The sequence below is a fragment of the Convolutriloba macropyga genome, chromosome 14 (genome assembly GCF_964194025.1).
Source record: "Convolutriloba macropyga chromosome 14, txConMacr16.3, whole genome shotgun sequence".
NCBI classification, from domain to species: Eukaryota; Metazoa; Xenacoelomorpha; order Acoela; family Convolutidae; genus Convolutriloba; species Convolutriloba macropyga.
Window position 1 is genome coordinate 34,384,201 of NC_134481.1, and position 25,508 is coordinate 34,409,708.

The window sequence follows — 25,508 nt, forward strand, 5'->3', positions numbered from 1 at the left end:
GTTTCTATTGTTTCAGATGAAAACAACATTAAAAAGTTCTGCCAATGTATTCAAGGCCCCTCTGGGGATTATGGACCCCTTTCAAGGGACATGCCCTGCTGTGTCAAGACACTCAAACAAGAATTCCAAGCAAACTGCGTTACTTTCGATCCCCATTTGTTCGTTTCTATAGCTGGAAAATGCCTGGCAGCGGCACCAAATTGCGTGAAACAAGGACTAGAGCCTGATGACTTAGTAGAGAAACCCCCGAGCCCACCAGTGAACCCCCCAAAACCACCCACGAAACCCACCGATGATACCGTTGAAAATGCACCTGGGAATCCCGGGTCCGTAGTTCGATTAAAATTGAGCAAAATTAGTTGTCATCTGAATCAAGTATTGAATTTTTAATGATTCGGCTTTGACTTATTTCGTGTTCAGCATTTTCATAATTCAAAAAGGTTTTTCAGGCAGTAGAAATTCATAATTGATCAACAATGAGACGAAATTCATCTGATCGCAATTCTCGACAGAGCAAGTGATTTTGCCCATTGTAAATTAGAGAATAACAAGGTAATATTTCACCGAATCTGTAGTAGAATGTATATAATACATAGCCGTGTCGAGGTTTTTGGTTAAATTCTTGTAAGAAATGCGGTGAATGCGTTGAATTTTTGTAAGAAATAGGGTGATTGCGGTGAATGCGGTGACAATAAATATTTCACCACATTTCACCGCATTTCTTACAAAAATTCACCGCAAATTTCACCGCATTTCTTACCAAAATTCACCGCATCGACTTTTGTGGCAAATTAATGTAAGAAATGCGGTGAAAGCGGTGAATGCGGTAAAAAAATAATTCACCGCATTTCACCGCATTTCTTACAAAAATTCACCACGAAATTCATCGCATTTCTTACAAAAATTCACCGCGTTCACTTTCCAACGTTTACTCAATCTTCTTTATCACAAGAAATATCAGCGAAGTTAGTGACAGTTGGCGTAGTGGAATAAGCTATTGAAGGCATGCACGGGCTTAGAGGTTTGAACCCGTGTAGTAATTCACCAAGATTCACCGCATGCACCGCAAAAAAACGTCAGAAATACGCGGTGAAATTTATTTTCTTTCACCGAATTTCACACAAAAATTCTTACAAAAATTCACCGCCAAACCTCGACCCGGGTACAGCGTCTCTCCTATCTCCAGTCTCAAGTCCCCTTCAATGTCTATCTCCGCCATCTAGTGGAAATCCTGGAGACTCGAGCGTTGTGCACTGAGGTCCCGACAAGACACCATTTGCTCAAAGATACAACTATCATCATCATCATGCATGGTTGAAAGAACAGGCAACTTTTCTTGGTATGAAATGTACCACTGTCAGGACAATAACCTGTCGTATCGACCATGTAGAAGAGCAAATCATCGAAGATGGTTGGAGGGAACATTATTAGACCAACAAAACGGTTGATAAGAAATTGAATGAGAACATGGGAGTTTGAAAACTTCGAACGAGTCCAAAAAAAATTCTGCCGCGTATATAAACATCTGTGACTCGCAGCCAAGATTTTATAGCGTTTGAAGGTATTTGAGTTCATTTAGCCTACCCTATTAATGACTGGATTCAAATCTTGGAAGAATATTGCAAGATGATTCATATTTTGCAAGATTCTTACAAGAATCTTGCAAGATATCAATCAAGGCAGAAACAACGGGGTACAAATGTTTTAGAAAACATCTTTGAAGCAATTTATTGTTTGTTAAACAAATTACAAAATCGATTTCAAGGGGAAAAAGCGCTTGTTTCCAGTGTATATTGGACATGTTTACGAAATCAGTTCTAATTCTGTATTACATCCTACTTTATTATCCAATTAATTGTAACAAAACATTTAATTGTTTATTCTGCCGGGCGAATCTGCAAAGGAAATTCTATCACACGAATTTGCAAAATCTCGCAAAAAAAACAGATTTTAAATAGTTTACGAGTGAAAAGAAGCCCAGAATGTTATAGTCAGCGAAATGGAAACTATTACACAGGCACTGAACAGGGAACAGAAAGAAATACAATCGGAAATAGAAATCTAGTATATACGCAAAAAGAAAAATATCGCAAATTAAAAATTTACGGAACAAACTCAAAAACAATTCGAAAGAAATCCAAGGCATTCTATTTTCTTCAATGACTCCCGAAGAGATTACAAGCTGACTTAAACTGACAAATGAATGACACTTAGATAATATTCAAAGATAATTGAGTACAACAGGCAGCACTAATAAGCCTAAGGAAAAACATGAAAGAAGCCAGGAACCAATTGCAAATTTTTTGGAACCTAGAAAATAGCATAACAAAGAATTGCTAGAACTGCGAAGATAAACGTGTTTGACCAGAAATCAATGCAAAACCACTATGAAAACTCAACGTGACAACCGTGATAAATTTTCTTTGTAGCATTCAATGGAATAAAAACAACTTCAGATATGTGCAAGGAAGAGGCAGAGTTATTCCACATCATCTATATCACAAAGAAAAGAACAAAATACAGAAGCTACTAAACGAAGGCCAAATAAATCCAGAAAAAGAAGTTGGTGGACATACAAGTTGTGGCGTGATAGCCGAGAGGTAAGGTGTGTGATTCACACGCCAATGATTGAGAGTTCAATCCCCTGCCTCCGTGAAGCTCTCTGTGTAAGGATGAGCTCTTACTTAACCATAGCTTCAGGTTGACCATAGCCTGACCAATGTTGGCTGTAATGATGGTACCACGTGAAAGTTTCAGACGCAAAAAAGTGTCCAAAGTCACCAAAAAAAGAGCAATGCTGATCATAAAAAGAACAGTCTGAAATGTGGGGAATAATAAGAAAAAAGGCAGCTGAGAACAGGCTACTGTAGGCCTAATGCTGTTCCGCTGCGATTACGCAGGAACCAAAATCATTATTATTATTAACTCTCACGCGCAGTTGTAAATGCGCATTGAAACGACGGAATATTAAAGACCACAGTAGACGGGACAGTTTTGATTGTCAACACCAAATTAAAAAGAAAGATCGAAATCCCAACACAGCAGAGATCATTGCCCAAATAACGGCTGAAATATCCACAAATGGCTGATTACTTTTTGCCGCAGGAAGATGACTATTGTATGCTTGACGCGGGTCTCCTCCTTTGTTTCTTCTGATTGTGAATTTCTTCTTATTTCACTTTTCTGGAGTAACTACTGCCGAGTAGATACCATCAATTTTTGTCGGAACTAGTTCCAACTTACTTTTACTGATCTAACAGTTATTCTTAGATGAGTCCAATCTAACTTTGTTTCTCTAGCCCATCGCTTTCCTTTTTGAGTTTTTCTGTTAATTCTCCTTCTTTCAACTCCAGTTAAAATTTGGTAAGGTTTGTATATCATTCTTCCCAAGAGTGTTCAGTTTGAATTATTTCCACGTCTTTATTATGTGATCTTGCCCTTGGGATTTCTATCCGTTTTTGCAAGTCCTCTTTTTTGGCCTTTTATCGCTTCATCTCTTTTGGACTCCACTCCTCATTTTCTGACGACCAAAGCTTCTGATTAAATTTTTGAACTTCTATGTTCATTGAAAATGATCTATCTTTTAAGTTTGAGTACTCTCTGGCTGAGCCTCCAGCCTACTCCAGGGTTAGAAATCTGTCTAATCTTAAAACTACCAACACTTGATTTTTTGCTATTTCTGGATTTTCAATCAATTCAGAGTAAACATCTAGCGTTTCCGATACCGAGGTTTTTCTGTTCTGACAGAAAGTGTTAGTTACGTAAGACTAAGCATAATTGTTCCTTCTCTTAACTTATGCTTGATTTAGACTTTTGCGGAAAGTCATTTTTCTTCTTGACCAGAATGTATTTCGATGAGTTAAGTTTGTAAGTTAAGCAATGTTAAGTACACACCGGTTCTTCACCTTCGGTATTAACTTTGAAAGCAATAGTAACTGTTGAGTCCACAAGTGACAATGCCCGCGCCAAGCACTCTTTTGTGTTGTTTCTATTCGTGTAGGGACCGGCGGAAATCACATTGGCACGGAGTCAAAAGTGATATCCGTAATCTTTGCATATAGAAGCAGCCATAAGCTGTGCATATTGAGCTTGAAAGAACCCTCTAACCCTTTCTATGTCCTCGCCTCAGCTCATATAGAATTTGTGGCTCGATAATGATGCCAAAGCTTTAGGTGCAGCTGAACTGTTATTGAATTTTCCAAGAGATCGGTTTTTGTTGTTGTTGTTGATGTCGTTTCCACTCTTCACGAAGGCAATTCTGAAATAAATTAGATAATTTCTGACTAAGTTGCCAGTATCGTCCCTGTAGGATAGAGGCTATCGCCAACTTTTTGTGGAAGCTCTGTTTCCAGTAGTGGTTGGTCCGGAATACTAGAAACAAGACCGTTAACTCCCGATGACCTTGTTTGGTCCAGAAAAACAGAGTGAACTGACTCATGTTCGAGACAACGGTACCAAACGATTTACAGTACAAAAAAACTCGAACTAAAAAAACAGTTTGTACACCGTATGTTAAAACATCAATTATCACGAACAGTGTTAACCCAGTGAAGTCGTTTTTCATCCCGATGCCAAGCAAATCCAGCTCGTCTTTTCAAGTTTTCTGAGAGTCACCATGTTCGTAAACCAGACACCAGACAACTCTGCTGTTAATTTCGGATTGAAGTGACTGAGGTCAATATGTGTTCATTTGTCACCATCTTCTAAATAGATTTTTCAGCCAGATATTGTCCTTCATAGACACTTCAAAATTCGTGCTCCCACACCCTATTTTAGTTTATTCATATGAACAACCACACCGTGTGCAGTTAAGGCAGGTTGCCGTTGAGAATCAAGAAAGTAATTCCATTCATTGATGGTCGATTCCGAGCCACAGAATGATCATTTCTATAGTGGATTCAAAATTTCTTCAGCAGTTGAAAGTCGCAATTGAAAGGAAAGATGACGTGTAAAATTGGGATAAACCACCTAGGGCTCATACATTATTTTGGTTGCGGTATCCAATTTTACATGTGCCTACTGATGAGTACCATGGGGAAAATCGTGTATATGCACTGCAACCTTACCAAGTGTTTGTATACATAACACTGCATCAGCATTCTTGGCATCAATTATTGCCACAGAACCTATCCCTAGGAGCCTATTTGTACTCTTTAAATCAGAAGCGCAGGATATTATTTCCTTTTAGTATCATTTGTTTAGTTTTTCCTCTCTTTTGTTTTAAGAAATTGACAATTCGTTGTCGAAATATATGAGCATACACTTGCACAATTTCAACTTTGGTTCAATATACCAGTTATGCAATTTCATCACTATTAAAATCTACTTGCTGAATTATCTCTTTTAATTTGATGTACTACCAAGTAATCTGCTGTGTAGGTTGTTAGTTTTACTCTTCAGGAACCGACTGTTGAAGTGGTTTTGAGTACCTCAATGTTAAACTCTCTGGATTTGATTTTGAACTTCCAATGGTTCTCGACTAAGGAACTCTGACTTTCTAGCTTTTAACAGGGCACATATGTAAGCTACAATGATAAAAAAAATGGATTTGGATTCATAAAGAAAAATTGTTGGTACGCCGCTAAATGGTGAATATAATCTGAGACAGGAAACATAGACAATGTTTTCGAACCTATAGGATCCTAGCCTACAAAAAAACTATGGCAATGTTGTTTTGCCTTTGGAAGCAGTCACCTTTCCTATCACTATTTTCCCATTACCTGGTACAGAGTTATATATTACTGATCACAGAATTTATGAGGGTTTTCCATTTAACATCATCTTTCTATCAAGTACCAACTTTTGGACCTGCTAGGCTGAATCTAACTCTAAATAGAAAAAAATTTTTGACTCCAGATCTCAGTTGTCGGCCCAATCAGTAATACAATTTTGCTTCTCTAATTCAAATTTGGAATTTGAAAATATTGGTATGCTTCAAATCTCGTTTCGTCCAAATGAGACAAAAGTCCAAGTTTCAAAAAGAAGGAATGAATCTTGGTACAGGTACTTCCTGAGCACCATGGCAAAAATCGTGTACATCCACTGCAATTTTCCCAAGTGCTTGTTTATATAACACTGCAACAGCATTCTTGGCATTAGTTATTGCCACAGAACCTGTCCCAAGGAGCCAATTTGTACTCATTAAATCAAAAACGAAGGATATTATTTCTTTTTAGTATCATTTGCTTAGTTTTACAACTCTATTTTTTGATGAAATTGCGGTTTCGTTGTCGAAAAATATGAGCAGTCATATGCACAAACTCAACTTTGGTTCCATATACAAGTTATGGAATTTCATCAACATTAAAATATACTTGTTGAATTATCTCTTTTAATTTGCAGAAGTAATCTGCTGTGTAGGTAGCTGGTTTTATTCTATAGGAACAGATTATTGAAGTAGCTTTGAGTACCTCTACGTCAAACTGTCTGAATTTTGAACTTCCGTTGATTCTTGGCTAAAGAACTCTGGCTCCCTAGGTTTTAAAAGGGCACATATATAAACTTTATTGATAAAGAAAATGATTTTCGATTCACATAAAAGAATTGTAGGTACGCCACTGAATTGCGAATAAAACTCGAGACAGGATAAAAATGAAGGATTTATAACCAATAGGATCCTTGCTTACAAAAAACTATGGCGATGTTGTTTTGCCTTTGGAAGCAGTCAAATCTCCTATCACTAATATCCCATTAACTAATACAAAGCCACATATTACAGATCACTGAATTTGTGAATTTTTTCCGTTGCACATCATTCTATCAATAACCAACTTTTGAGCCTTCTAGGTTGAATCTAACAAACAATTGAAAAAAGTTCACCCCAGATCTCAGTTGTCGGCCCTCAGTAATACAATTTTGCTTCTCCAATTCAAATTCGGAATTTGAAAATCTTGGTAACCCGAAATCTCGGTTCGTCCAAATGAGACACAAGTCCCAGTTTCAAAAAGAAGGAATCAACCTTGCTTTTTTGTGATGTATTTTAAATCATTGAATCTTGTTGAACGAGCAACACTCAAGACATTATACGATGCAGGTACATACAAAAAATCAAAGTCTATGTCTACTTTGAGGCAAGTTTTCTGTATCTCTGTATAGGGTATCATAAGGGTATCATAAATAGGTTCGGGTTGACAGTACTTGTTCTATGTCGTATTCCAACAGTGTTCATGTTACTGACAGAAGTTTTTCAAATGTTCTCACAAGAACGATGGTTATCTTTGCTCTAGGCATCAGGGTAATAAAAAACCAGGTGAACTGGCCATTGAATTTGATTTTCTACATTGTTGAACATTGTCAGAGCTATCTGATTGTTGAACTCTAATAAACGTCTGATAAGGTTCACTAAAGTTTAAACATCATGAGACGGAAGTTCACTTTTTTGTTTTCAATCTCAATATTTACATATGCGATCTTCTAGCGTTTTGTCGCTCAAATTTTACGTTATCATTTAGATGCTAGGGTTTGGCGAATTTTGACTCCACTCCCAAATCATGCAAACATTCTTGTATAATTTTACGGTATATTGGAAACATTTGTTACTCTTGTCAGACGCTGATGTTCTTCAAACGCTATTTAAGTTAAACCAGTTAACAGATCCAAATTTGACGCCTTCACAGTTTACTCTAATCTATCACAGAACGATAGCGGTTGTCCATCTTTGGAACTAAAAGTGAGGAAATTGTCAACAAACTGATTTAGGGCTTTCTGTTTTGGGGAATTCCTTGCTCCATACGAAAAACCACTAATTTCAGCAGCATTTCCCTTCAGCGTCTTGTGAGTTTTATTCAAATCTTCCAAGATCAACACATTTTTCTCCTGCAAACAATTGTGAGTAATGCTCAAGTGTTCTCTAATTCAGTTTACGCTGTTCAATGGCAAAATTTCTGCAATTCCTCTGCAAACGTTGCCTCTAAATATGACTAAACACCTCTGTTGGCGAGTTTTAGAGCACTAACGAAACAAACCTGAAGTTCTTTTCTCAACGCTGCAACTATTTGATTGACGTACAAATCGTTTTCCTATCTGTAGTATTAGAGAATCAAATGAAACTTTTACTAGCGCCGATGCATTTATTAATTCTTTTTAGGGTTGCCTAATGGTTCAACTGAGCCATCGAAAGCAGCACAATTAAAATTACTCAGCAGCGTTGGCGGGGTTTGAGTTGAACCTGGATGCAAAATAGGCCTACATTACATAAGAATTTAGCTTCTTGGAGGAACCCTTGTGACATTAACAGCGTGTACCAGATTTCCTTTTGAGTCCACGGCGGAATTGCACTTTCTAGAATTCCTTTATTTATATATCTACGTGACCCAAATTTATCAAAAATGGATTTTGGCAGACGAAGCATGTCCTTAATTGAAAATTCGGGGATACCTATATCAGCCGCCACAAAAAAGTCCTGACAAACTTTGCGCTGTCTTAAAACTATTCAAGTATTAGAAGAGTTGTAGCACAAAACACAACAGAACTTCATTTAAAGAAGCGGCTTGTGTTGTGAAAGATTCCAAGCAACGTTAGATCAATGCTTGGGGAACGCCATGATTAGAATGCTCTGCGTGCTAAACTAGAAAAGCAATTTTTTTGGACTCCTACTGGCGAAAAGCGGGTTTTGTTTCTTTGGTTTGTCCTATTTTGCTTTTCCCTAGAGTTAAAGTGATTCCGAGAAAACTCTGACTCGGTAAATCTGATTTTCTGCAGGGCCGATATGATTTGTTTGTCACCTATTTTCTCCAGGAGTTCGTTTGTCTGATTGTCATTATGTTCATCATCGAATCAATTAGAATTTTTGGTCAATCAATTGATCCTCCCTTTGAGGAGTTGTATTTCAGCTATTACCGGTGCCACCTAGGCTTAGTATCTCTAATAGGCGGTGGCCAGTTTAAGATTTGCTTAATACTTCAAATTGAGAGACAGATGCCGATATATCGCCCGTGCCAATAAAAGGTTCTGGCGAAAACCTGCAAGCAGTTTTCCGTCAAAATGAATTTTTCGGCACGAAGCGTGTGTTCGTTTTTCTCTTGTTTCCAAAACAAACTTCAAGTGCATTCCACTTAATGTTTCATATTTGATTCCGACTACAAACACAGAGGTTTGCCGGATTTTAGTTTAGGCGATGACAATTTATTTTGCCATGGAAAATTATTACTTTATTCTCAGGAATAATTGATAAATTGCATTTATGTTTGTACTACGTTAGGAACGTCAATCCAATACAACCCAATTATTTTAAGAAAAGCCTTCTGCAGGGGATGGAGTTGAGGAACATCTGTGCCAATTTTGCAACACTGCCCGTTACTATTATCTATAATAAAATAGTTTTGTTTGCATGAGCCCAACTTGGTTTTTTAAAGAAGGGTACCAGAAAATTTTATCTAATTTTTCTCCTCTTAAATAGTCGTAGAAAAAAGATTTCAAGCACTGGCTCAAAGTTGTGTTAGAAAGCAGAACAAATGTGCAAGGGTTTACATCTAGTTCATTTTCCCGCCTCCCAAAGACCGCCGCCATGTGTTACCAAAACTAATTTACTTTTTGACTGGAAGGAACTTATAAGAACGACCAACGAAATTTTCACTAACGAAGAGTTAAGCATGAAAAAGCGAAGAAAACAAATGAAACGGATGTTTGACCCACACAAATCATTAGTTGTTACAGTTTCCTCAAAAAGTCTTGCTTTGTTATTTCAAGATCTTGCATGTAAAAACGAGCTTTCTAATAATCTTGTAAAAAAAGAATTACTCTTTTTTAAAAAAGAATTATTCTGTCACCTACTTCATTGATCTTTCTTGTGAAATTAAATCAGATTCAATAAACGTTGGAAAGCCAATGCCGTGAATTGTTTTTTTGGGAAATTCGCTGAATTTCTCCGGGATTTTTTGCAAGAAACGCGCTGAAATGCTTTGAATTATTTTTTTTTCACCGCATTAACCGCTTTCACCTCATTTCTTGCAAAATTTTGGTCCATTTTTTTAAGAAATGCGGGGAATTTCGTCTTGAACTTTTGTAAGAAATGCGGTGAAATGCGGTAAAATATTTTTTTTCACCGCATTACCCACTGTTCCCATTGACCTTGGGAACTCAAGAAAAGCATGATATTTCGCTGAAGATTAAAACTACCGCCAAAAACCTGAGAATTACTCGTTCCCGAAAACATCTGGCAGGAAGTCACAACCAAATAAGAGCAGCCAAAAGTCTAGAGTATTTGTTTCATTTTATAACATGGAGATCTACCTCTATGATTAAGAAAAATTGTCTACCCTCTGAAACGAATTTTTTTAAACAAAAAAAGTGACAACAACCACCCAGACAAAGAGAAAGCTGATGCATGAGAAACCTACCTCAACGCTAGCAAGAAAGGCAGCAAAAGTAATTAAACAGCATCAAGAAAAGACCACCCAAGACTATTGTTTTTTGTCTCAGACGTCACCAAAGACGAGGAGATATTTTTTTCAAGGGTTCCAGACGTCACCGATCAAGAAGGCCTGACATTTTTTAGTTGCACACGTCACCAAGAGATGATTGCCAGAGGTTCCAGACGTCACCTCAGAAGTCCCTTCCCGGGTTAGACGTATCCAACAAAAATCTAAATAGTTGCGACAAAAATCTAAAACAAACATAAAAATTGTCCCCCAACGAGCCTTTGTGGATAATTTATAAAAAAAATAGCCATGAGAAACTACATGTTGCACTTAGCAAAAGAAAAACACACGAATTGCACGAAAAAACGAAACACCGTTTTGCATCGGAAAAATCCAAAAACATTTTTTTGGATTTGTCGCAAACAATCTACATGACAGTAAAATTACTAGTGGAATATAACACTGCAGTTGGACCTTAAATTGACTAGTTTTTTAGTTGAGTTGTTTATGTGAAATTTTTGCTCAAAAAACCAAAAAGTCCCGAAAGTGCTTTTTTGAGCGTCAAAAATCAAAAAACCTTATTCCAACCTTTTAAAAAAACTTTTTCATAAATCGAAGAAAACCTTTTGATTGGACCCCCTCAGTGTGCTCTAATACAAGTCTTAAAGTTAGTTTATGGATTTTTTAGCAAAAAGACAACTAGAATTTGGCAAAAATTGCACCTTTGACTTTAAAAATTCCAAAAAGTTTTTTTGACGTTATGAGATAAACAATTAATAGATCCAAGAAAACCTATTGATTGGGCCCACTCAATTTGATATAATAAAAGTTTAATAGTTAGTTTATGGACTTTGCTTTTTAGCAAAAAGACAACTGGAATTTGGCAAAAATTGCATATTTGACTTTAAAATTTCGAAAATCGTTTTCTTGACGTTATGATATAAACAATTAGTAGATCCAAGAAAATCTATTGATTAAGCCCCCTCAGTTTGTTATAATACAAGTTTTCAAATTTTTTTATGAACTTCGCTTTGTAGCAAAAAGACAACTAGAATTTGGCAAAAATTGCATCTTTGACTTTAAAAATTCGAAAAACGTTTTCTTTTCCCGACGTTATGATATAGAAAATTAGTAGATCCAAGAAAACCTATCAATTGGGCCCCCTCAGTTTTTTATATTACAAGTTCTCAAGTTAGTTTATGGACTTCGCTTTTTAGCAAAGAGAAAACTAGAATTTGGCAAAAATTGCGAATTTGACTTTACAAATTTAAAAAACGTTTTCTTGACGATTCAACATGAACAAATAGTAGATCCAAGAAAACCTATTGATTGGGCCCCTTCAGTTCGCTATAATGCAAGTATAAAAGTTAGTTTATGGATTTTGCATTTTAAGAGGCGGCTAAATTTGGCGAAATTGCATCTTTGACTTTAAAAAATCAAAAAACGTTTTACTGACGTTTTGTTATAAACAATTAGTACACCCAAGATAACCTATTCATTGAGCCCCCTCAGTTTTTTTACAATACATGCTTCAAATTTTGTTGATCCATTTTGCATTTTAATAAGGTGGCAACTTAAAATTGGCAAAATCACATCTTTGACTAAAAAAATTCAAAAAAGGTTTTCTTGACGTTTTGATAGATACAATTACTAGATCCAAGAACACCCGTTCAATTGTGCCCCGCAGTTTGCTATAGTACAAGATTTAAAGTCAATTGATGAATTTTGCATTTTAGTAAAGAAGCAGCTTGAATTTAGCAAAATTGCATCTTTGACTTTAAAAAATTCAAAAAACGTTTTCTTGACGTTTTGAAGATAAACAATTAGTAGATCTTAGAAAACCTATTCATTGAGCCCCCTCAGTTTGGTTTCAAACAACCTTCAAACTTAGTTTTCGATTTTGTATTCAGTAAAGAGGCAACAGAACATTTGCAAAATTGCTTCTTTCTCAAAAAAAAAGAAAAATTTAACAACGTTTTTCAAACGTTTTCGTTAAAGCATTTATTAGATCCAAGAGAACCTATTGATCGCACCACTTCATTTTATTTCAAAAGAAGCTGATAGCTTTATCATTTTTGAGGAAAAAACTTGCTTCTCTGATTTATAGAAACCAAAACACATTTTTTTCTAACGTTTATTTAAAAATGTCAACCGACTTTAAAAAAACTTATTGAATCAGCCTCGTCGCTTCATTACAAAACACGCTGAGAAATTTTCTTTTTAAACTACTTTGCAAAACCGTGAAGAACGCATAGAAAAGTTCCTGAAACGCTTCATCGAAAATAACCTATAAAAGAATTTGTGTTTTTTTGATCTCAATTGCATACTACTACCCGCGCGCCTAGATAATGGGGTAGTATGCACTGAAAACAACTTCAAAAAAAGGAAATTTTAAGAACTCTCTATTCTTTAGCTCAAAAGCAAGAAAATCAAAAGCTCGAAATAATTCCCCACTCAAATTTGCTCACTTAAATAATCTCTTTTAGTTGAAAAACGTCCCTTCCTTCCTGTCCGCGGTCTCAGAAGTTACCGAAAGAAGTCACCTAGCCCCTTTTCGGTTTCAGTAGTCACCAGATAGAAGAAGAGAGCTTTTTTGGTGTCAGTCGATACCCTTGTAGATGATCTTCAAAACTTAGTGTCAGCACTTACAAAAGCAGAAGGAATTTTTAAAGTAAAGATTTCAAAAGTTTTGAAGAGAAAGCAACATGCAAGCAGTTCAACTTAAAGAAAAAAGAATTCAAATGAGCTTCAGCACAAATAGATTTGTCTTGTCTGCTTGTCTGTAGTTCACGTTGCCTATTCGCACCGCATAAAAAAATTGTTTTGATCTTTTTCAACACAGAGTCTAAGCAGTAGCAATCCCTAAGCAATTTTTACTCCGTTTCAAAAAAAAGTGTTTGTCCTTGTATAAGTTTGTAATAAAAACCATTCAAAAACCATACATCTATTCTACTGAAGAGAACGTTTTGATTTTCTTGAGTTTAGCAATTAATTGGTCGTGATTATTGTAATAACGAAACAAGCGCGCGTAAAATGTTTTTTTCTCTCTTTTGGAGATAAAATTAGCTAGATTTAGCACAACAAAAAACACTAGGATTCTATTTTTCAGAAAAATTTCGTCGTAGTTCTCAACAACCAAAAACCTGGGACTGATTAGCTTCACAGTGTCATTAACATTGTTTTCAACTTTGAAATTTGCAACGCTCCGGTTTCGAAACCGTTTTTTACCTGTTAATACAAAAAAGACCAACAAGAGCAAGATGACAAAGAAGAAGAGTCAAAGTTGCCAGTACGCGTTAAACAAATTCAAAATTGCAGAGCTCAGGTTGAAAATCAAGCTGGACCTCTACAATCTGCTATCGATCAGCGAAAGAGTTTCAGATCACTCACCCTGCTCATCAATGAAGCCAAAGCAAATGTTGACGAGCTGAAAACAACACTTGATGCCGTGCTGAAAGAAAGTCCGAACTCCAGCAGCACTTCATCTGTTATGGAATGATATTCAAACCTTCTGTCACGTCTAAAAAAATTTGAACACGAAATTGACAGTTTAGATGACGATGAACTACTCAGCCAATATTCAACTAGGATTCGCGATGATGTCAGTGTAACAACTGATACGACTGCCAGTTATCCAACCCCACAGAGATGCTCACCATCAATGAACGAGATTCCAGAAGCAAGAAACCCAGAACGTTCATCATTCCCCAACAAAACACCACCTTTACCAACGAGATTGGAGAAACCATCACTGTTTTTGTTCGAATGCCACAGGACCAAACCAATGTTGTCAAAGTTTTTAAATGGCAACAACGAGAATCCTTTTTCTATTGGAATGAGTACATCTAGTTCATTCAGACCAATTAACATCAATAACACAGTTGAATCTAAAACAGAAGTAAATTACCCATATAAAAATTTTGCGAAACCTGAGACGACCGTCGCAAAAACTCCCGATAGTTTTTCTCTCAGTGTTAAAACATTATCTGCTGATGATAATTTTACAGTCAACCAGCAGCAGCTTAAGTCAGACAATGATTCAATCCAGCCGCTTAGTTTTGTAAGCGCGTAAAATAAGTTTGAAAACCATTTTCCTCAGGAAAACCTTAACAATCAATTTCAGTCAAAAAACATAATATCTGAATTTTGTCGAGATATCGCCGAGGAACGGTTTTTTTACGCAAACTTTTGAACCAGAGAGCATGGGTTGTTCCCAATAACAAGGAACACGTAATCCGCGCCTGATAAATCCCATTTCTGTCAAATAATACAGTCAACCAAAGCCCACAGAACCTAGATTTTGATCTGCCCCGGACAAACCAAACATTTAAATTGAGTAACACAATGACAAATTTCAATCAGTTCCATTAAAGTTCCTGCCAAAACTCGAACAACTTTCAAACCTCTAACATAATTTCTTTACCATTGCATAATGGACAGGAATTGAAAAACACAGAGACTAAAATTTTGCCTGGAAGCTTTACTCAATTCCAGCTTTACTCAATTCCAGTCACACGTCGAAACCCTTGGCAATGAGCCTCTCAACCCATTTGGTGTTCAACAAACCACCGGTTGAAAACCATTAACTGATAGTATTGCCATTGCTCCGTCAATCTCAACGTTTCCCCCACAACCACTGCCTTCAGCAGAGCGAGAACCCGAAACACATTCCACATTCACATTAGAATTCCAGCGTATTACATCCAATATTAACTGAAAGTTCAAAAAAACCCTTCATTTGAAATCAATTCTTTACCATGGACCTCAAACACAGCTCCATATTGGCAGAATCCAACAAATAAACACTCAATCAAATTACCACCTCTTAAAATTTAAACCTTTAATGGCAAACCATTGAAGTACCACGAATGAATAAACAATATTTTTTGCCTCGTACATAACAACACCAGTACTACTGACACACATCGTATCACAAACTTGCAAAATGCAGTTACGGGCAAAGCAAAAGATGTTATCCAAGCGTATTCATGTGATCCTGCTTATTATAGCACAGCTTTGAACGAACTCATGTCAAATATTAGTGATCCCACAATAGTGGTGAACGCCTTCATAAATCAATTGGAGAACTGGAAATCAACTAATGACTATAACAAACAAAACTTTGTAGCCTTTGCTTCGTTCTTGAAACGTTTAGTGCAAGCTTTCCAATACTTGGGATACACAGAGCTACAGAGCTCAACACTTATGAAGAAAGCTAAAGAAAAAGTCCCGCATAACATCCTCCTCAAATGGACAGAGCACACTGTTACATCAATCGAAACACCAACTACTTTAGTTGAATTTCAGAAATGGTTTGAAGTTCAAGCTCATGTGTACGATAAGATAAACCGCGAAAACTTCCAGCAAAATAACTTTCGTAGAAACAATTTTAATAAATCTGGGAACTCGAACGTCAGCGATAATCACGCAAGAAATATAGGTACCCAAAGTTCAGGCTTTCCAGCAAAGCCGACAAGCCGAAATCAGTCAACATCAATAAGCAGTAGCGGTACTGTAAAACCACCTAGCACTCCGCCATTTCCACCCCTAAACAACATAAATCAACCAAAGCGTTTTTACGAGAAAAGTCGTGGAAACCATATACTCTTCACCTGTCCCGATTACCGAAAATGTAGCCCAAGCCTTTGATTTGACATTGTAAGCCAGAGCAATCTTTGGTCGAACTGTTTGAGCAATAAACACAAGAAGCAAAACTGCCCATCAACAAAGCGCTGCCAAACATGCAGTGGATACCACCACACAACACTGCATCATCCTGGCAAAAAAAATCAAGCGTCCGCCAGCTGCTTTTGCCACCAGCAATTCCACAGGATCAAATGTTACCAACCAAAAAAATCAGCCTGTCAAACAGAAATATGAACCAGGAAGTAACAACAACGCAAGCATCTCATCCAAATCACAAAAGAGCCTCTACGGATAGTCTTTTGCAAACAAAAATCAGAATCATTTTCAGCGCGCTTATTTAAACAATGCCAACCAAAATTTTAGCTTGAATCATCTACAGTCTACACCAAAAGATTGATTCGAACAGCTTCAACTTATCCCAGTATTTTTTCTAAACGGCAAGAAAGCTTTCGATACGTACGCTCTGATCGATCCAGGAAGCCAATTTAATTACTCACTTGACAAAATCACAGAATTCCTTGCTCTTCCATGCGAAGATCAAGACGCCACTACGCCTCAAAATCTTAACACAGAGCATGATATGCCACTTTCAAAATTTTCTGAACAAGTGACAGATGCACCCTACGAAAACTTGGATTAAAAACTTCAAATTACAACAACTTATTGCACTCCTTGCTTAAATGTAGCACCAGCTAATACAATTGAACTCAACCAACTTTGCGATGCATTCAAAAAATTGCGTCACATTCACTTCCCAGAAATAGCCGAAAGCAAAATTGGTGCACTGTTGGGAATAAACACTTTTGCTTTCACACATCCAGTTGAGTTCATTCCGGCAACTCAAAACCAGCCTTTCGGCGTAAAGACGAAGCTTGAATGGACCCTAGCTGGAGAGTACGAAAGAGTGCAAGAGCAACCCAAACAACAATCTCACCAGCAGAAACAGTACGTGCACCACGTATCACGACAAAGCTCCGACGATCAGCCCCTCGAATAATTGCTTGAGCAATTCTGGAAAATTGAAGCCGAAGAAACTCAACCCGAGAGTGAATCTTCAAATCCCGTTGACAAGGAAGCCCCTGACATATTGAGAAAGACAATCACTTACAATGTTGAGAGGTAGGAAATTGGACTCCCATGAAGAAAGCCATTGAGAATAGAAAATAACTATTTCGGAGCTCTCAGCCAGCTGAAAAGTCTTCATCAGCGACTCAGTAATGACATCCAATTGAAAGAGTTGTATGAGCAAACTCTCACAACAGATCTTCAAAAATTTTATGTCAAGCCAGTTGAAATGCAGCAGCCAGAACCCGAGTAGATTTGGTATTTGCCTCATCACCCGGTGGTTAATCCAAACAAGCCAGGAAAATTGCGCAGAGTAGCAAAGGCTGCGGCCGAGTTTAAGGGCCAATCTTTGAACTCCAATTTGATCACAGGACTAGATTTGCTGAACAACTTGGTAGGAATCCTTCTGAGGTTTTGTGAAAACCCAGCTGCCATTCTCTCTGATATTGAGGGCATGTTCATGCAGATAGCAATAAGGCATGAGGACCAATCTGCACTACGCTTTCTCTGGCCCAGTGAAGAGGTTGTTAACCAATACCAGTTTACAAGATTAATTTTTGGAGCAACCTGCTCCCCTTTTGGGCAACTTTCGTGCTGAACCGGTGCGCAGACGATAATGCAATTGAAGTTCCAAAACCAGTTTCTGCAAAAAAAAACCATTTTTATATGGACGACTTTATCCATTCTTTGCCGTCTATAGAAGAAGCAATTGAAACCATTAACCACACTAAAAGTAGCCTTCATAAAGGTGGTTTTCGCCTGACAAATTTTGTGTCAAACAAACATGAAGCCCTAAGGTTCATCGAGCAAGAAGATCGAGATGAACTGAAAGAGATCAATTAAGTCCTCGGTCAGATATGGAATACCAAAAATGACTGTTTTCTAATGAACAATTTCCCCGAAATGCAAGTGAGTATACACAAAGGAAAATTTTACAGCTTAGTATCAACCATTTTCGATCTCTTAGGACTTTTGTCCCCGCTCACAATTCGAATCAAAATGCTTTTACAACAAGTCTGGAAGCTAGGCAAGAAGTGGGATGAACCACTTCCTACAGAACTTCGTTCCAACTTACAAAAAGTGCTTGATAGTTACTTTGCAATGCCTGATATCAGAAGTCCCCCCGAGATGGCTTACAGCACCACAATTTTTACAAGACACTGAAAGTTCTTAGAAAGATTTGAAAAATATTTCAACCGTAACCAGAAATACCAAAACACCAATCAAACCTGTTTTCTCGCAACTGTCTTCAATTTACTTTGCAGAGCTAAGAAGAATCGTTCCAACAAAAGTCAGTACACTAAAGAGATTTTCCTGCTAAAGTTGGCTCAAAACAATCAACGCATTAAAAAGAACCCAAATTTAGACGCCAAGAGCAAATTGAGAAACTTAAATCCAATAATTGACCAAAACGGACTCCTATGATCTACTGGCCGTCTCCTATTTGCTCCAACAGAATTGGAGTTCGAAAAATGTCCAATAATCTTGAACGAAAAGGAAAAAATCGCGAGACTATACCTTGAACCTGGGCACAGAATTTGTGCTCATCAAGCAACAGAACCGGTCAAAGCATTCGTACAACAACGCTACTACGTCATTGGACTTCGAAAAACACTAGTTTCCATAAGATACCGATATACCGATGTTTTTTGTGTCGCCGATTTGACACTCAGAATATTCAACCATTAATGGCCCCACTTCCTGCATTCCGCTTCCCCACACAAGAAACCAAATTTCCATTTGCCAACACAGGACTGGACTTTTTTGGCCCATTTTGTATTGAAGACAAACGAGGCAAAATCGAGAAAGATTATGGATTTATTTTTACATGCCTCGTTATGCGAGCAGTCCATTTGGAAACATGTCCAGATTTAATTACAGACACCTTCCTCAATGCATATCGATGGTTCACCTGCCGAAGATGCCAAACTATTTCATTGTAGAGTAATAACGGAAAAACATTTGTCGGCGCCTCGGAAGAGCTGAAAAAGAAGGTTAAGTCTTTAGACAAAGACAAGATTTATAAAGCCCTAGCTGTAGTCAAAACCACATGAAATTTAACCCACCGTACGGTACCCACCGCGTGTGGGAGCAATTGATTCAGAGCGCCAAGAGGACACTCTAGATCATTCTAGGATCTAAGCGTCTCTCCTTCGACATCTTTGAGACAATAATGGTTGAAGTCGAGGCAATTCTGAATTCCGGACCCTTGACAAACGTTGTTGATCAGCCTGAAAACGAAGAACCACTCACTGCTAACCATTTCCTCATTCAACGCCCGTACAGTTCCCTGCCACCAGGAGACTTTGGAGATCAACAGCCAGCTAGTTTCAAGAACTGGAAGCACGTGCAGCTGTTGATAAACCACGTGTGGCAGCGCTTGATTAAGGAATACCTACCGACATTACTCAAGAGACGTAAATGGACAGACAACAACCAGCCTCCTCTAAGTTGGAGATGTTGTGTGGGTACTCAAAGACTTGACCTCGAGAGGAATCTGGCCCCTTGGAAGAGTTGTGGAAACATCCCCTGGGCGAGACGGTGAAGTACGAGTTGCCAAAGTAAAAACGGCTTACGGCTTGTTTGTGCGTCCGGTCGCCGGCCTCGCATGGGTTTTTTCTGCGTAGTTTTTTTAATTCAACTTTTTCGCTCCGGCTTTAGGCAACATGAGCTACATCCACCCCCTTTGATGTTATTACCCTTATAGTTTTTTCATTTCCAATTATACAGGTTCAAAGATATCGGATCAAACGACAATCAAGATGATCTCCAACCCCTGCCCTCCTTCTTGGAGCATGTTCCCAATGACCTTGGGAACTCAAGAAAAGCATGACATTTTGTTGATGATTAAAACTACCGCCAAAAAACCTGAGAGTTACTTGTTCCCGAAAACATCTGACAAGAAGTCACAACCAAATAAGAGCAACCAAAAGTCTAGAATATATGTTTCATTACATAACACCCACAATCAACTCATTTCTTACAAAATTTCACCGCATTCACCATATGTCTTACAAAAATTTACCCAAAAACCTCGACCCGGTTAGTAAGATATAACAGCGTCTTTTAAAAATCTTGAAAGAATCTTTCAGAAATTATTTTACAAAATAGAGTTTTTCTCTTGAATCGAGCCGCGTTTGATTGAAACAGAATGCAGCAACAATATACAGAGCCTCAAGAGTTTTATGGTGGCGAAGGATACTCATGCCAAGAGTTTATTCGACCAAGTTTTCTGCTAATTTGTTTAACATTGTTAATTGCTATTTACTACCTATTTTGAACAAAGGCATTCAACAAACAGAACAATTTAATTCTTGGAAAAGTCCAGAAAGGCTTCTATGTTGTTTGGCTATATTGTTCTGGCTTTAAGCGAAAGCTTCTTTAGTCGAAACGCAAACAAGAATTAATTACTTTCTGTGTTTCAGAGCCTGGGTTGGTTTGCGTCCCTAAATTCCTTCCAATTTAATGTAATTACGAGGATAATTTATCTGGGGGGGGGGGGGGGGTAACGATATGTAAGCGTTGGGGTGGAAAACTTAATGAAAAACCATTTGACCACATTCATGACAAAGAAATGTGAGTTTTTGTTTATACTAGTTGAGTGGTCGAAACGGCTGGGACTAAGATTTCCAACTTGAATGAAGCGTAAAAAGTTGTCAAACACAGCAAAAAAGATAAGTAACTACTTTAATTGATAAAACTCAGCGTTCAACAACAAAAACAAAACTATCTTCGAGAACGAATATGCTGGTATATTTATGGAAAATTTGAACTACATTTAAACTTTGACTACATTTTGACTACATTAAATGTTCGTACCTATTAAATTGGTTAAGAGAAGACACTATTTGAAACCTATAAAAAAACAATGAAAAAAAGAAAATGACAAAGAGAACAACAAATATTGACAAAAAATATCCTTTTTCCAAAATTTGTTTGGTCTCAAAGTCATTCAAACCATTCACTACATGCCGAAAACAATTTTCGTGGACTAAAAAAGAGCTTTTTGTTTGAATTGAATTGACAGCCTATCCACTCTTTACTCCTTTTCCTTTCTTTGTTTTTGGCAAAATCATCACTCAATTTTGACTTATAACTGACCAGCTAAACCATCAGATGTTATGAACAAACATAACAAAATGAAATCAAAACTTTGCTCGACAAAAATCCACAGAAGAAGAATTAAAAACTAACAGACCTGACTCTCCCAATGAACGCAAAACCAAATGAAAAACAAAAAAAAATGCAGGAAATGAGGATTCAGATGGTTAAAAAAGCTTGGTTTTCGCATTTTTGTATTGGGAGCAATGCATATACATATACATTTATCAGATAGCAGAGAAAAGAAGTAATCCATAAAATTTGTGCTCATCACTTCAGTGCGATTTTTTCCACCGCAATATTTTAAACGTTTGGTCCAAGCGCATTTTCTTTAACACTCAAAATGACATTTTTTTGACAATATTAGTTAAAAACAAAAATAATTTGGACGTTTTTTTCATTTAAAACTTTTTTAGTCAGTTAGTCTACTGCATTAAATCTGACAGCTAACAAAAAATCATCAACCCTCCAAACGTAAGCGGAATTAAAAACCTATTTTTACTCAAGAATTTGAAAAATATCGCCACCCTAATTTTTTATACAATTTCAGTTTCTTCTTGAATATTAAGATCCTCAAATCCTTTATTTCTTTCGCAAAGCCGCCTTATAACTAACTTAGAGACTAAACAAACCGCTCCCCCTAACTTAAAATTAATATTGTCATCAACTGTCATCATAACTGTAATCAACTTCAACTGAACGCTTTCAGGCCGTGCCTGTTTACACCACATGAAATGTCACCAAAACAATTCTGAACAACAAAGCAGAGCACCCTTACGATCCAAGTTATTGGTATATTTTAATTAAAAAAAAACAATCACTTTAGGTGTCTCAGAAAAAACAGAAAGCAAAAACTCATCTTCAGTTTGCACAACTCTAAAAAATCCAAAAAATTCTCATCGACTTGTAGTTGCGAGAAGATTGTCAACACTTGCCAAATCCTAACAGTCAAACAAACACGACTACAATAGTTGGATAGAAATCGGCTTTCCCGTTTTTTAAAAAAGTTCCCGTTTTTTAGTGTCAAAAAAAATTTAAGTTTGCACGGAGCAATGAAATTCATGCTGAGAAAACTGAAAATGTTAACTCTTCTTTAATTTGTGAGCAAAATAAGAGTTGAGTTTGCTAAACGTCTCATGCCAGACATTTTTTACTTTTTTCCATACCATGAGTTCTGCTTGGAACAGCAAAGAAACGACGCATAAAAAATTGGAGGGCTCTGGCGATTTCATAGAGTTGATTCGAAATGTGTATAGCAATCTATGTTGCTCACTTTGTGCCAAAAAGAATACACAGTAGCTCAACTCCGGACAAAAACATTTTGTTACGAATTGAAAAACTTTTACACCATTCACATCTCAACATGCAAAATTAACTGCGTTGTTGGAACAACAAATCATTCAATTTAAACAACAGGTGAAACTTACTTCCAACAAAGAAGCAAAATTATTTTTTTTCATTTATAAATCAAAATATCTAAATTAGAAAAGAAAATTTGCCAGTTCCTTGCACAAAAATAACTGTTTTGAAGTTGAAAACACTGTGAAATCTTTTAAATCGTATATGATCCAGTATGATAGTCTGACTTCTACAAATCATATATGAGCTGGTTTCAATCAAAGAAAGTTGTTTGATGAATCATCCAATTAGCCATTATGAACCAGCGCCCCTACCAAAAAGAGTTCATTACTATTGAGCTAAGTCTGTAAATTTTCAGATGAAAGGTTTGTAAAATATAATAGCAATTTCAGTCCCTTTGCCACCTAGTCGTTTGGGGGATTTCAGAGACAGCTCTTAAAACCCTCAAACGGATTGGCATTCTGGATGGTAACAGACGTTTGCAACTTGCTGTGTTATCTCTAGTTTTCGGTGCGCTATCTCAATCAGTCTTTGTTAGAGCAGTGTGTGCGTGTTCATGCTGATTACAGGAGACATGAGACTATAGGCACATATGAATCTCAAGCAAACCTTTGAATCAGGAAGAATCACTACTGATGAGTTTTTGATTTCTCAACCAATGAGTTGGTTGCTCAAAATTTTGTTATATCGCATAGGTCGTAAATCATTGGTGAGAAAAATTTATGACCGAGAAAAATAGAAATAGAAATACCTGAAATTTTTTTCCCTGAAAATGACCTGAATTATACAAATGTTGATTCGAACTTAACTGATAAAACAATAGCAATGACCGGTTGTGAACATATCATTAACTTAAGTTTTTTGTTGTTTATTGGTATGCCCCCAATTGGTAGACATGTTCCACAGATTAAGGCCCCATTAACATACGTCTTCTGAAATTAAAAATGTAAGATTTTCTATATGATACGCTTTAAATGGTAGCGGCGCTGTTTTGCGAAAAAACTACCTTTTAATTGATATAGTAACGTTTGGAACCACTTTTAACATTATTTAATTTGATATCCTAAAAAAATTTTCGAACTCAGATTGATTTTGCATCATCATCAAATTTGATCCGCAAAACTGCCGCACTTATTTGATATACATAACATGCTTTCATTTAATCTTTTAGTCAATCATAATGGTGTCATTTATTGTCAGTGTGAGCCACGGATGTGCGAACGCTCTTTTTTCTCACGCTCAAATTCTGATCCTCTTTTTTGCCTGAAACCACTGCGAGATGTCTGGGACCAAACAGCAGGAGAATCGGGAACAAAGCCACCATCAGAATCAAAGGTGCCAGAATCGAGTACGAATCGGTGGGTTCCCAATTCAAAACATACGTCAGAATCACGCCTACGCATGAACAGAAGCAGTAATTGTACATGCAAATTGCAATTGATTTGCTGTCGTTCACAGCTTCAACGTGAACGTTTCGGGTTTCAAACGCAAGGAAACCTCCGAACAGAAGAAGCAGAAATTTGTACACAGCCGAAGTGTAGAAGAACATGTTCGAACGTGATTTGCAACTCAAAGCAGACCAGGTTGTGTGAATTTCCGCTTGTTCACTGACGACTTTGACGTCTTTCTGGGTTTGGCTGACCTCGTAGCCCATTTTGTACACAATTATATCCAGAAATTGTAGAACCCCTTCAAATAACACAATTCCGGTTATTGTCAAGACTAACTGCAAGTCTGTGATTTTCAGTTTCTCGGCGCTCTGACGCGAAAATGCTCTGTAAACCCGCCACGTTTTAGCGAACAAAGCCCCGAAGGTCATTGTGAAGCCGACGTTGAATGTTATTTTGTACAGGTAACAACTTGCCACGAATAGATCACGGTTGAAACTAACAGAAGTCGGAGACATCGAAATGACACATACCATAAGCATCACGGAACCACATATTATGAAATAATTGACAATAGGCGATGTTATTTTTATAACTTGCGCGTTTCGAAAGACGAGGTTAATCACAGCCACAAATAAGCAAAGCAAAATTCCAAGAATTGCTCCAGAATTGTAAATAATTGACGCAATTTTGTTGACAGTTTTGGTCTTGAAAAGAGATTGGATCTCTTTTTTGGGTGTGTGATCAAGTGGAGCTTTTCCTGACTTCCAAATAATTTCATTTATTATGTCAAAATAGGTTTTTGAGAACTTTGCAATTGGGATATATTCTTCCATATTGTTCCACTGATCCAGTCTTAGTTGAGGCGCAGCTGGATCCGCGCCGTCAAACGCAACGTATCCAGAAACTCCAAAAAAGGTATTCGAATCCGCACTCTTCAGGAACTCTCCCAATTTTTGATCACTATCAGCAAAGTTTAAAAACATGTCAATACTTTTCCCAATGACCCACATACAATCGTAAACATACAAATCCCAGATTGTCGCCTGGTATCCGTTAGGATTAACTCGATTCGCCATTTCGTGGAAAAATTCATCGGAAGTCACCCCAACGTCGCTGGGTTCTCCTTGGATGTTTGAAGGGTCGTTTGTTATTGAGAGCAGCCCGTTTCCGTCTTTGACTATCATCTCAATCTCTGGTGCCGAACAGTGGTTGGGTAGAGTCTGTTTGATAAGGGACCAAGTCCATTCCTCGAAAAACCAAACGTGGTCAGGAGTCATAAGCCCCGCGCGATAGGCAGCGCAGACTAATATATGGGAAATATTTCACCATGATCTAATTGTCGAGTTTTATTTGTAACTGAACCTGCTTTGATGAAATAGCAAAACATCAAAAATTGGGCAAAAACAATGATGAAAATTTCTTACGATTTATCATCTTTCGTTGTTTGCATATTTTTCCAACCAACCCCTTACCCTGTCAAAACAAAAAATATCTATGGATTCAGACATAAAAGATTCTCAAGTTTAATTTTTCAACCTAATGAGGCTTCGGTTTGTTCACTTTTTGACATAATTCAGGTTATTTTTCC

The 25,508-nt window shown here is 37.2% G+C and overlaps 2 protein-coding genes across 3 annotated transcripts in view; one reads left to right on the top strand and one right to left on the bottom strand.

Annotated features, from left to right (window-relative positions):
- LOC142353669 (uncharacterized) overlaps window positions 1–20,400 on the top strand; it is an 83,854-nt gene extending 63,454 nt beyond the window's left edge. For both annotated transcript variants that reach the window (XM_075405974.1, XM_075405973.1), the window contains exons 3-4: window positions 17–326; window positions 20,220–20,400. In XM_075405974.1, the coding sequence (XP_075262089.1) occupies window positions 17–326; window positions 20,220–20,349 (440 nt within the window). In that variant the 3' untranslated portion in view covers window positions 20,350–20,400. The remainder of the gene's footprint in view (window positions 1–16; window positions 327–20,219) is intronic.
- A 3,315-nt stretch (window positions 20,401–23,715) lies between these two features.
- Window positions 23,716–25,214, bottom strand: LOC142352912 (gamma-aminobutyric acid type B receptor subunit 2-like). Its single transcript, XM_075405066.1, has one exon. It carries the CDS (start codon window positions 25,195–25,197, stop codon window positions 23,716–23,718), a length of 1,482 nt encoding a protein of 493 aa, XP_075261181.1. The 5' UTR covers window positions 25,198–25,214.
- Between the last annotated feature and the right edge of the window lie 294 nt (window positions 25,215–25,508).